Genomic DNA, 14138 nt, shown 5'->3' with positions numbered 1-14138 from the left:
GCCCCCCCCCCTCCCCAAAAAAATAGTAGTCATGATTTCAATAAGGATTTATTCATATTGCTGAATGTAACCATATAACCCAATTGGACCGATGTTTGCTGTGTCAATGTATGTTTTTTGTATACCATAGGACGTATACATCTGTATGGTTTTATGTTTTGAACTTCACGTCTTTTGATTTGGAATGCGGATGCATTCGTGTGTGCCCACATTCCAAATCACCATAGCCGACAACTTAAAGTGCGGCTGGAGGCACTCTTTACATTGTCTGCACTGTCTGTTTTCTGCGGCAGCTATTCAATTAATGTTGTGTGAACTTAGCCTTACTGTAGAATAGAGTAGCCAATAGAGTAGAGTAGTGCAATCCACTTCCCGGTCAGCCACTAATTCTAACAATGTAGTCTTCTAGGCTTACATTGTTGGAATTGGCTGCTATGGAGTTATAGCAGGGGAGTGGCTGACACAGCTGTCACTGTCCCTTCCCAGCTATAAATCCCAATCACAGCGCGTCTCAGAGACCTGCTGTGATCAATAACTTTTGAAATGCCTCATTACATGTGAAAAGTTATTTTTGATGACAGTGACTCTTTAAGGTTTTTATATGGGAAATATTACCAACTGACCATATGCCAATGGTTATATACAGTGCGCCAACGTAAATAAAGGACTATAGCTTGTGAATGCTTAGGTTATTAGAAATCGTTGTATATAAGTAAAGAATCTCTCATCATATCTTTTGTATCTATTGCAAGATCTGACAAGTTGCAGATCTCACCCAACCCATTGGGGTTGAAAAAAAGGTGGAAACATTTTCCATTAGCATAGGTAGTCATCTGGCAGCAGTACAGAAGTGTTACTGCCAAATGAATAATATAGGAATGGTGTGCAGACATATAGCTGCTGAATCCATGGGTTTGCTTCTTACTAGGACAACTTCCTCCCCCACCTCCTCCGGCCAACAGAAATGGATTTGGTCATCGAGGATCAATAGGCCTTCCGCCCCCTTCAAGACCTGCGATAGAACCCCCTAGAAGTGGAGCTAGACCCCCACCACCTCCAGAAAGGCCTGGCTTGGGACCCCTGCCGCCTCCACCACCTTCATCAATGAGAAATGGGTTCCAAGACACATCTGGGGAAGGTAAGAAAATGTGTATTATACTTTCATTTCAATGCAAACAAATATTATTTTATTTATGAAAAGGTTTTTCAGAACTTTTTCATTGATGGACTATTTAAAGGACAGGCCATCAATATTGCTACGGTCAGGGTCTAATACTTAGCACCTTCACCAATCAGCTGTTTGTTACAGCCGTAGCACCTGCCTACACAGTGAAAGAAGCCAGCAGCAGAACGCACTCTACATAGTGTAGTGCCCAAGCTGGTTTACTGCACCTCAACTCCCATTAAAATAAATGGGAGCTGAGCTGCAGTAACCCAATACAGCCCCTACACAATGTATGGAGCTGTCATCTTCCACCACTGGTCGCTGTGTATGCAGGTGCCACGGGTCTAGCAAACAGCTGATAGGTAGAGGTGCTAGCTGTCAGATCAGATACTGATGGCCCATCCTGTGTGTGGTGAGCTCCCGGGTGATGTTGTAGTGGTGGGACGGCCGGTCACTAGCTAGATGGGAGTGTGACGCTACTACTTGTGGTGGATGGCCGAGATACAACCAGACCTTAAGGGGTTGTCACGTGACGCCAGTGCCTGGTGGGCACACAGGTGTGATGGCATGCCTGCTTTTAAGGTGTAAGGCTGGTTGTACCCTTTTCCCCTGTGGTCAGTGTCCTAGCCACTGTGGAGAGCTATCTGAGCTGCGTCCTTTCTCCACAGAATCTTAACTCCTCCTTCACCCAAGGGACTAACTTCCTTACGAGCGTGTAAGGTGCGCTGTGGTTGGGTGGAAAGAGTGCAACAGAAGAGCAGAAAGGGAAGAGGTGATAGGACAGAAGAAAAAAAAGATACTGCTGGTTCACAGAATCTGGTACACACAAATACAATAACCCTTTGAGACACTTCAGCTGTGCAGCTTCCATTCTTCAGTTATACAATACAGCGACATCTAGTGGTCATCTTTAGTAACACTTTAGCTGCAATAAGACCACAAAAAGTACAGACTTTTATGAAGGGTGTGAATAATAGTAACACCCCTAGTGGGACACCACATGTGGAAAACGGAAACGCCTTTTAGGACCTTATCCAAAAATAGTCAGACATCCTTTAATATCTGGCGCAACACTGTAACATCGTAATGTGTGTTGTCCAAATAAATTACATGGTTAATACAAGAATGACAGGATCTTGCTTATTAACAATTAAATCTTGCAGATCAGTCAAGAGGATCTTAACTGATTTAATAGTTTTTTGAAATCCTAACAAAAATACAGACATATTCTGGTGAAATAATATTCATGAAAGAAAAGTGCTCAGTCTGAGAAGTCAGCATAAATCTCAGTACAAAAAGAAGTGTAGACGGCACCCACCCGGCTCATGTTCATAGTAATCCAGCTTTATTAGGCGTCAGAGTAGCAAGGGAGGAAGGAGTCAGGTGACTGCAGTTTCCTGGCTCAATGCCGCTTTGATGAACCCTTTGTTCTTCAGAGCAGCATTGAGCCACGAAACTGCTTATGGATAGCTAGATTACAGAACCAGGTTTAAAATTCAACAGTTGTCTCTTCTAACTCATCAGATTCATCAGCAAGGAATGGTGCGTTTACACAGACAGATTTATCTGACAGATTTTTAAAGCCAAAGCCAGGAATGGATTTTCCTTTATGACCTGCTCCCTGTTTATAGTCTCTTCCTGGCTTTGGCTTCAAAGATCTGTCAGATAAATCTCTCTGTGTAAACACACCATAAGGCTTTGTTCACACTACGTAACAGACCGGCCGTTTCGTGACCCCGGCCGGGTCACGGAATGGCCGGTCTGTGCCCAGATCTGTGAAGGATGATCCGTCCGGCCGCAGAGCTCTGATGCGGGCGCATTAGCGTGCGCCCACATCAGAGCTTCACATAGCACACAGTGAAACGAGTGGCCGGAGCCGCTCGCTTCACTGTGTGAACTGACAGGTCTTTCTGCGTCTGGAATTCATTGAATTCTGGCCGCAGAAAACTGACATGTCAGTTTTTTCCGGCGCCGCATGGGATCCCGGCCAGAGCGCATACGATGTGTGTACGCTCCGGTCGGGATCCCATTGCACATAAGGCTATGTTCAACTCCTCAAAACTACGCCCGTAGTTCTGCGGCGAGAAATACAGCCGTAGTTTTACGTAGTGTGAACATAGCCTTAGAATGAAAATCATACAAACTTGTATCAAAGGTCAGAAATGAGAAACGAAAGGCAACTCACCAAGGATATCAGTGGCAAATTGAAGCAGTAGTCCTGCAGGGGGCAGTAGTGTCTAGAGTAACAAATGCATCACAGGACAACACAGACTGAGGATTAATCGGAACAACTTGATCAGAAAAAACTAACAAAAACAAAGGCATGTAACACAGAGATTAGAAAAACCCAGACAGCTCTTGATAGCAGAGACGTATCTGTTGTTTAATTTTATTTTATTTTTTTTCAGAAATCAGTACAGGCGATTTTAAGAAACTTTGTAATTGGGTTTCTTAGCTGAAAAATGCAATTTTATCATAAGAAAGCAGTTTGAAGGTCTTCCCCCCTGTCTTCATTGTTCTCTATGGAGAGGGGAGGGGTGGAGAGGGATGAGGCACCAAAACAGGAAAACAAAGAGTTAATTTACAGCTACATCACAGGCTATCTCCTCTTAAGTCAGCACTGACCTCTCTGACCTCTGAATAGAGGCTTTCACACAGGTCCTGCTGTGTAATCCTTTGTTCTCTGCTCTTTCCTGACGACTAATCTCCCTCCTCCCCCCTCCCCTCTCCATAGAACAGACAGGGGCACGTCTGATGCAACAAGACGTGATTTCCAGATAATGAGCAGTGAATGAGAGACAAGGGAGGAGGGGACCTGGGAAAAGTCTTTTTTAATGCAGATAATGGCATATTTGCCTAATAAACCACTAGTAGTTGGGCCCTCATAGGGATTTTTTTATGGCAAAATGGACTGATCAGCTGGGTGCCAACACCTGGCATCCACACTGTTTATTCTGTGGACAGCTCATCAGTCTATCTTGCCCGGAAAACCCTTCAGACTTAAGGCATTACTGGAAACCAAGCTTGTGCTCCTGGCGTATGCAACAGAGAAGGTGCAGATTCTTACTGCTGGTTGTGCTTACTGCAAGGTGTGCGCCTCTTAGTGGATCTGGTGGTGTCAATGGGGGTGGGGCCTAAACATATATACATATATATATATATATATATATATATGTACACAAACATACATACTGTGGGAGGGCATTTATTAAGACTGGTGTGTACTTGTAAATGTATACTATACATATATATACACCAGCCAGACCACTGTTTTTAGCGAAGTATGGTGTTCGATAACCCAAACAACCAGCTGTCAACAATCAGAAGGAAATAGCAGCATATCAGGAGAAAGAGACAAATTTGCTAAATGACTTTAGTTACAAAAGTATTTCACTTGACGAGTCCTAGAAGTCTAACTATATTAGCTAAGATGGGAGGTTAAAGGTTTTAGACACCTTTGGGGGATTTTGGCTGGACCACACAAATGATCAGTGGTTCCTTCGTGTGGCCCTATTGGAATAATTTTGGTCTGATCAGCCAATTAATGAGTGTTTGTTCATTAGCTGATCACTATTCTGTCACACAGGGTGATATCCAATAATCCCCCCATATAATAGGGCCCTTAGGCAGTACATACCTCGTAACCATATTTTACCCTAATAACAGATTAACTAAAAACAAAAGTGAAAAAGCAACAAAAGCACTTTACGAGATTTTTAGGTTTTTTTTAACTAAAAATGTAGACAGTGAAGAAGTTCTGTAGCATCGATAACATCTTGTGACTTTAGATCCTTTCATCATCCCAATTTCCATTTAACCTTAACCTTTTAGTATTTGACCTTGTCAAGTTATGGCGACTACTGAAATAACTCTTCTTTTTTTTTTTTTCTTTCTTCTTTCTTTTTTTTCAAAGATGAATGGGAGAGAAGGTTTCAGTTTCATCCGTTCTCTGATCTGCCACCGCCAGAGCCCTTTGTGCCATCAAATAAAACCTACCCCAGTAAATTTGTGAGAGGTGAAAGTCGAAGTGAGTATAAAACAGTTTTCTCCTACTAAAAGCTGAGGGCAGAGCACTGAGAACAACTTTTTTAATCTACTTGCTCTGCAATCTCTGTGAAATGGGATTAAAAGAATTGTATTTTAAAGGGTTTAAAGTTAAATGAACTTCTAAGTGTAAGGTCATGGAGGGTCTGACCGCTGGGACCCCCAGGGTCTACAGAACTCCCTTCATTGTCTATGGGGCTTAGAAGAGAGCCGAATGCAGTTAACTTAACATCCTGTTAACTGTTCTATGAGAAGTTTTGCTAATAATGGATTTGAAAGATCTAAAACTCCAACCAAATGTATACACTATGTATAGTGCAGGGCTTCATGGTGGGCGCACAACACAGGGAGACTTTCATTGTAATGCTCTGCCCGCTCAGGCCCTGCACCAAGCATAACACAGCTCCTGGGGTGTTCTTTTTAATACTTGTTCAATACAGTATCCTTTTACAATACAGTATAAAGTAATGCAGATAATGAACGAGGTATCATAATATGTTCACACAACATACTATTTTTGAAAAGAACAGCCATTGGTTTCCATTAAAACGACGGCCATTCTTTTCATACTGCAATGATATGCATTGAAATCAAGGGAACAACGGCCATTAAGTTCACACAATGCATTGAACAATGGTCGTTGTTTGGCACTCAAAACAACAGCCGTTTTTCAAGACATTGTGTGAAAGCAACAACTGTTGTTCCATTGGCTTCAACGCATATCATTGCAGTATGAAAAGAACGGCCGTTGTTTTAATGGAAACCAACGGCTGTTCTTTTCAAAAATAGTATGTTGTGTGAACATATCCTTATAATTATATTATTCATTATAAAAAGAAGCAGTACACTGAAATAATACACAGTGGTATATTATATGTAACATTTTTCAAAATTCAAAGTTTCATTCCTCATAAGACAGGTGGCTATTTTTTTCATTTGGAATGCACTGATTAGTTTAGTTATTATAAGACAGTTGCAAGTGCAGCTATATCTTTGTTCCAATGTTTAAAGGAGATATCCAGGATTTGAAAAGAACACAGTTACTTTCTTCCAGAAACAGCACCCCTCTTGTAACCAGGTTGTTTGTGGTAGTACAGCTTAGCTCCATTTACTTCAATGCAACTGAGCTGCAATACAATAATAATGCAATGCAATAAGGCTTCCTTCACAATGTTAATCTGATGACTCCTGCTGGGCGTGCTGTGCTGACATCACATATGTTGTTCACATGACGCTATAACCAATCGCTGGTCTTAGCCGTCCCTTCCTGTATGAAAAATATGTCACCTCTGCAGCCAGTGATTGGCTGCAGCGTTACGTAACCAATGGACTTGACATCAGTGCCGATGGGGACATCATTTTCTAAGACTCCCAGAAAACTTTCTAAAACCAGATAAACCACAGACCTCTGTAAAGGAATCTTAGAAATGTGCCATAAGGGTGCCCTTACACATAGCGAGTTTGCAGAAGATTTTAAAGATTTTCATTCCACTGCGAGGATGTAGTGACGGCCAAATTTAACTAATTAGCTGCTGATAAAAATAATAAACAGCTAATGCTTACTTGCCCCCGTTCTTTTGTTCTGCTTCTGCTTCAGTCTCCGGGTCCCGGCTTACTAACGGCCCGCTCAGCCAGTCACTAGGGGTAAAGGGACAGTGCAATGATTGGCTGAGCGGGCTGTCAGTGAGCTGGGACCCAGAGACTGGACAGCAGGAGAGCGATGAGGGAGCGGGGGCAGGAGAGCGATGGGGGGGCCAGGGGCAGGTAAGCATTCGGCCCCTACATGAAAAGAATAGCCCCCTCTGTTTAACATGTTTAAAGGAATTATGGTCATTACATATGAAGATACTGTAAAGTTTACTTTATTCCTTCACTTACAAAATATGCAATGCAGCATAACAGCAGCTTCCCTCTTAAGGCTAAGGTCACTTGGATGTTTCTATATTATATATATGATATATGTTTTACTTTTATAATCTAGGTGGCTCGAACAGAAAAGAGAGGGGTGCTCCTCCATTGCCTCCAATACCCAGGTGAACCAGCTCTTCAGCCTCCACAGATGCCTGTACCCGTTGGAGAAGAAACATTTGACTTTTATTTCATACTGTTGTTGGAATTTTGCCTGAAAAAGACCACATGGGACCATGTGGGTGACTGTGCATGGAAGATACAGAATACAGGTGCATTGTACTATCGGGTGAAGCTTGTCACCCATCGCCTACCGCATTGATCCTGTCGTTATCCCGAGCAAAAGCAGTTGTGGAAAACTTACACAAAGAGAAACATTATGTGAAAAGTTGTATCAGTATTGGCTTCTTAAGATCCTATTAAGGGTCTTAAACTTCAGGGAAGACTTTACCGACTCTAGATATTCAGCTCTAGGGTAAACATTTCCGTTGGCTGAATGAGGAATATGGGAGACAGTGTGTAGCTTAATATGTTGTCCTATATCACTTGTGCACATGCGTTCACCTCCATATACATTCCTACCATACACATTGGTCTATGTATTAAGTCAGTTATCTGTGATATGGATGTTGATCTAATTTTGCACTATGTGCATGATATAGGAAAAAAAAGTTTACTCAACTTATATAACATATAATCAGAGTATAATCAGAATAGGCTATATAATGTTATAATTCTCTATATGAGCATTATTGTTCATTCTTCACTGACTTAGGGTCCTGTTAGGTGGTCCGACCATAAAGTGCAAATGCGCACCAATTTGCTAGATCGGCACGTGTTTACTGAGCAATACGTAATAGGGTCCTTACGGTTGAATAGATAATAAAACACGGCTAACCATCGAGCCGCCATAAAAACTCAGTGAAAAACAGTGAGTAACAAGTGATAGTAATATGCTTTACCCTAGACATACCTTCTTGGTAGCAGCTTACCTTTGGCCTACTCTTTTATATACACTCTGTCTGCACATACCATTCTTAAAGCAACTGTGAACCAAATTTGGTACAAGATTCTGCAACACCCAGAAAATACGGATAACTGTCATCTCACATAGACCCATTGATCCACTCATTACTGCTGGATATCATAGCAATAAACAATGTATAACGACTAACATAGTGCCACGCTTGTACACTGCAGTAAAACCGACAAGTTCATTTCATGGTAGTCTTTCTTTACAACATGGCTTAGACCTAAGGTACAATATTGATCAGTAATAATTATTTGCCTCAATGTTTTGGTTGATGTCTGTGTGTGTGTTTCCCCACTGATCGCTAGACAGAACAGGGAGAAGAGCATGCCTGCATACTTAACTTCTCAGCTTACTGTGATCTCTGTCGCGTTGGAGAAGACAAGCGCCATGAACTTTCACAACAGGCCAGGAGTGCAGCTGTATGTTCTAACTGCTAATTCTTTTATTGGGGGTCTATAAGTGATAAAAAACATCTGATGTGTCTCTTAAAGGAGAAGTCCGGTGAAAATTTTTATTCAAGTATTGTATTGCCCCCCAAAAGTTATACAGATCACCAATATACACTTATTACGGGAAATGCTTATAAAGTGCTTTTTTCACTGCACTTTCTACTGCATCAAGGCTTCACTTCCTGGATAACATGGTGATGTCACTTCCTGGATAACATGGTGATGTCACGACCCGACTCCCAGAGCTGTGCGGGCTGTGGCTGCTGGAGAGGATGATGGCAGGGGGACACTGAGGGACACAGGGCACTGGAGGGACACTGAGCATCCCTCTGCCATCATCCTCTCCATCAGCCACAGCCTGCGCAGCTCTGGGAGTCGGGTCGTGACATCAACATTTTATCCAGGAAGTGACATCACCAATTTATCCAGGAAGTGACATCATTTCATCCAGGAAGTGACATCACCATTTTATCCAAGAAGTGAAGCCTTGATGCAGCAGTGAGTGCAGGTGAAAAAGCACTTTATAAGCATTTCCCGTAATAAGTGTATATTGGTGATTTGCATAACTTTTGGGGGGCAATAAAATACTTTAATAAAAATTTTCACCAGACTTCTTCTTTAACCCCTAGGCGACCTAGGACGTACCGGTATGTCCTGGAAGTCTGTCCCCAGACGACCCTGGACGTATCGGTACTCGCTGTTAGTCCATAATAATATCTCACTTTACCTTTTATTTGGGTCTCAAAAAAGAAAAAGAAATGTAGACGATATTGAAGCCGGAGAATGGGCTTTATGGCATATGATTACTTGCCTTTTTTGCCCCATAAGTGTGTTGTAGATTTTTCATCAGCAAAACCATCATCAAAGTAGCATGGCTATAGCTAGCCATACATATTAGCTTATTTCTGGCCAAACTCACCAATTTTAATGGCACTTACCACCCATATAACATGTATGGTGGCCTTCCAACTCTTCCCCCATTGTGGTGGATGTCTGAACGAGTATCAGGAGAAATAGCTGTGGAACATTTGTCTGACATCTATCTAACATGTATGTAGAATCGCTTACGGTGGGATGTGCTGGGAATCTATGTATAGGTAGGTGCAAGACTCCATATCCACTATCACAGGGGTAGGGAACCCTGGCTCTCCAACTGTTGCAAAACTACAACTCCCATCATGCCTGGACAGCCAAAGCTTTAGCTTTGTAGAGCTGTAGTCCTATCACATGTAGTCCTATCACATGGAACAATGGTCACATTTTCTATACATACCCTCTCTTTCTAATTCATTGGTATAGGATATTCTGCCATGTAACATATAGGGGTGGTCATGGGTAATAAATGATGACCCGAACAATGTTTGGCCAGCAGTTCTTTCTTCACAATGTTTCTAAGCATGTAAACTTTATATACAGTTGAAAGTAAGGTACGTGAATTAAACCAAAGGTCTATAGTGTATGGATTACTGCAATATACAGGCTTGATACTACGTGAGTACCCACATTATGGGAGTACTGGCATTCAATGTAATACTAGTACCCATCCCATTATATTATTGTTTTTGAAGAAATTGATAATGTTGCCCACTCTGCTTTTATACCAGGACTCACAATGCACAAGTAACATGCACATTCATCTTGGATGTGTGTGGGCTCAATGGCTTTATTACCAAAGAATTTAGTTTTGGGTGATGGAAATTTTAAAAAAGCACAAATAGTCAGAATATATAATCACATTATATTAGTTTACATTGTGAGTTTACGTTTCTAGATGTTTTTCTATGTTTTGTGAGTTTTTTCTTAGAACAATGGATTTTTATGACGGTATTATCTGCTTTTTTTTCACAGCCTTGTACAATAACAATTTTATAGCTACATGTTAACATTTATTCTCAGCTAAAAAACTTTGCAAGTCTTTTTCAGTTTTCTTTTCTTATTTATCATAGTGCTTTTATATGTGCATGAAAATTGTACATGTCACCATTGGAACCCAATAACATTTTTCATCCTTATTAGTCGTACATTTTATTATATATATATATATATATATATATATATATATATATGAGCTGCATTCCAACACAGGTTACATGGGTAACTCATTGCCTCACATATGGATTGCAAGATGAGTAATGGATTTCATGTTTGGGTCACACACATGGCAAAGCTGTGTGCAAGAAGCATGTACAGTACAGTGGCACATGGTGTCCCAGGCACCCCATATGCCTATGTACGGTACCTGTATAGGACAATATTTTGTGGTGCTATAGGTTCATAAATCACCATATAATAGCGCACCCATTACATATGAAGTTAGAAGCATACAGTGGTGCCTGATAAACTTATATGGTGCAGTATTATGGCTTCTAAGCCTCATTGGTTACAATGATCTTTACGATCACACATGTTCATCCATGTCATGTTTTAGCAGGCATGGGATTGTACAGCAAGATCAGAAAACCAAGGTTGCTTTACTCCATAACCATTGGCACTGATGTCTGGACTGGAACTAGAGATGAGCGAACCTCGGGTTGTCTGATCCGGATTGCTTTGCATTTGATTACAAGTGGCTGAAAAAGTTGTATGCAGCCCTAGGGAGTCATGGAAAACATGGATACAGCAAAGGCATATGGTTGTATCCATGTTTTCCAGGCAGCCTAGGGGCTACATCCAACTTCTTCTGTCACCGGTGATCAAATGCAGAGCATGCTTGAGGTTTGCTTATCTTTACTTCTGGAATAAATTTTTCTAATTACCTACAATGTATTTAATCAAATGAAATGTATTCAAAACTTAAAGGGGTTGTACATCTGCTTTATTGGGGAAAATGTGCCCCTCTGGATAGTGGGTACATAGATTAGATGATGTTTGTGCTGTGTTATTTCCTATGAAGGTACATGTATATCTCTGCTGAAAAATATCACACTGTTAGGCCGGGTTCACACTGCGTTTTAGCAATCCGTTCAACGCATCATTTTTTAATTGGTTACCTTAAATGGGCAGAAAAACGTAGTCGACACTATTTTTGTGTCTGTTTCAATCTGTTATATATATGGAAAGTCAATGGAAAAATGGATCAAAATGAATGACACACAATTGCATCCGTTTTTTCCATAAAATGTATACGTTAAACGGATTGCAAAACCGCAGTGTGAACCTGGCCCTATAGGTAATCTCCAGTTCAACCATACATTTAGTAATGTCATATAATAATCAGTAAGGTTTAGTTTATGAGCTATATTAAAGAGTATATCACAAGATTAGAAAATCGTACTCAGCTATGTTCACAAGTCTCATAGAGAGTGAATGGAGTAGTGGCTGAGTATACGTTCTGCCACTCCATTAACTCGAGGGACAAGCCAGTCTCATGATCTGTTGGGGTCCCAGCAGTCAAACTTCTACTGATCAACTAGTTATCAACTATCGTGTGAATACTGGATGAGGCTGGGTTTACATCTCCAGCTCTGTTGCACATTAAACGGCAGTAAAAAGAGCCAGCAGGTCCGCTGCACGCCTGACACCAACAAGGACCAACAGATCCCATTGACTTTACTGCAGTCCATCAGGTTTCTGGTATGGTGTCATTTTCCACTATTTAACTGAATAAAAAATAGTACTTTCAACTTTTTTTGTCCATTTATTTGAAGAGAATCTGCAATAGAGGCCCCAGAATCGACAAAAAGTCCAAAATGATAATCGATCAGAAAATGAGTAAGACATTGAGGAAGATTTATCAAACTGGTGTAAAGAAGAATTGTCTTAGTTGCCCCTAGCAACCAATCAGATTCCACCTTTCATTTTCCAAAGAATCTACGAGGAATGAAAGGTGGAATCTGATTGGTTGCTAGGGGCAACTAAGACAATTCGATATTACACCAGTTTGATAAATCTCCCCATTGTTTCATCCCCTCTTCAACAAAAATCTGGATCTAGTCATGTTTATCAAACCCCTCTCCTGTTCTCTATCTCTATCCCTCACTTGTGTTCTTTAGATAAGGTTATGTTTCCCATTCTTTCTTTGGGTGATAAGGTAACTTTGATGTAGAATGCAGGAGATCAGTCGTTTTCCAGTTTGTACAAATGATCCGACAATCAGACTAAACTGGCAGAAATGGAAAAGTACAAAGAAAAGTGGGAAGTAATTGGCTGCAATTTGGGGCAAAATGTATCTTGTTAGAACAAACATTTTGGCAGGTTAACCATTGGTATTGGTTGATCTTTGTGTATTATTTCATAATCATTGGTTGGAATGGTCAATATCAGCCATTTGGGTGACCCTTATCAAATGTGGATGGGCAACTTTAAAGGGGTTGTCCAGCGAAAATCTTTCAAATCAACTGGTGTTAGAAAGTTATACAGATTTGTAATTTACTTCTATTAAAAAATCTCTCGTCTTCTCATACTTAGCTACTGTATGTCCTGCCTTAAAGGAAACCTGTCACCCCCCGTGCCAGGCTCCCGACCCCCTGATAGATCCTCCTATACTTACCTCATTGCGCCAGCACGCGCTCACAGGAGAGTCCGATGCCCATAGAGAATGACAGAGCATCGGACTCCCCATTCATTCTCTATGAGCATGTGACTCTCCTGTGAGCGCGCGCCGGGCTTCGGGCGCTGAAATCTCAGTCACCCAGCCGGCTCAGGAAGCGGGACCCGGCGCGATGAGGTATGTATAGAGGGATCGGGAGCCTGTCACCCTGGCACGGGGGGTGACAGGTCCTCTTTAAGTGTTGTTTTATTTTCAGTCTGACACAGTGCTCTCTGCTGACATCTCTGGCAGAGACAGGAAGGGCATGTCAAAAGCTTTTTGTTTATGACAGTGGCCACTTAAAATCCAATTGTGCTATTTTTGTACCTATGTATCATAACTAGAGATGAGCGAACTGGGTTCGAGTTTGAGTCGATCCGAACCCGAACGTTCGGCATTTGATTAGCTGGGGCTGCTGAACTTGGATAAAGCTCTAAGGTTGTCTGTAAAACATGGATACAGCCAATGACTATATCCATGTTTTCTACATAGCCTTAGGGCTTTATCCAAGTTCAGCAGCCACCACTAATCAAATGCCGAAAGTTCGGGTTCGGATGGACTCGAGCATACTCTAGGTTCGCTCATCTCTAGTCATAACGTCAAACATCAAATCTCAAGGGATGTCAGTAAGACCTCATTCACACAGTGTAATGTATTCCTGTTCTAGATTTAACACCTTTGCTTACTGTGATTCTACTGAATAGTGCACTGTGCACTCAGTACAATACTGTAGGGTTGCAGATGTTTTAATATTAAGACAACACAACTGTCTGAGTGAGTACTTAAAGGGGTATTCCAGCAAAAATCTTTTTCTTTCATATCAACTGATTTCACAAAGTTATATAGATTTGTAATTTGTTTCTATTTCAAAATCTCAAGTCTTCCCATACTCATTAGCTGCTGTATGTCCTGTAACAAATGTTTTCTTTTCAGTCTGACACAGTGCTCTCTGCTGACATCTCTGTTGAAAACAGGAACTGTCCAGAATAGCAGCAAATTCTCATAAAAAAA

At 41.3% G+C, this 14138-nt stretch overlaps 1 protein-coding gene across 7 annotated transcripts in view; it reads left to right on the top strand.

Annotated features, from left to right (window-relative positions):
- Positions 1 to 8681, top strand: part of WIPF1 (WAS/WASL interacting protein family member 1) — a 76544-nt gene extending 67863 nt beyond the window's left edge. For all 7 annotated transcript variants that reach the window (XM_069982969.1, XM_069982974.1, XM_069982973.1 and 4 more), the window contains 3 exons: positions 929 to 1138; positions 5079 to 5192; positions 7191 to 8681. In XM_069982969.1, coding sequence (XP_069839070.1) covers positions 929 to 1138; positions 5079 to 5192; positions 7191 to 7246 — 380 coding nt within the window. In that variant the 3' untranslated portion in view covers positions 7247 to 8681. The remainder of the gene's footprint in view (positions 1 to 928; positions 1139 to 5078; positions 5193 to 7190) is intronic.
- Positions 8682 to 14138: the final 5457 nt, after the last annotated feature.

Source organism: Dendropsophus ebraccatus, chromosome 9 (genome assembly GCF_027789765.1).
Source record: "Dendropsophus ebraccatus isolate aDenEbr1 chromosome 9, aDenEbr1.pat, whole genome shotgun sequence".
Taxonomy (NCBI): domain Eukaryota; kingdom Metazoa; phylum Chordata; class Amphibia; order Anura; family Hylidae; genus Dendropsophus; species Dendropsophus ebraccatus.
Note: the sequence above shows the minus strand (reverse complement) of the source record. Positions and strands in the feature narration are given on the sequence as shown.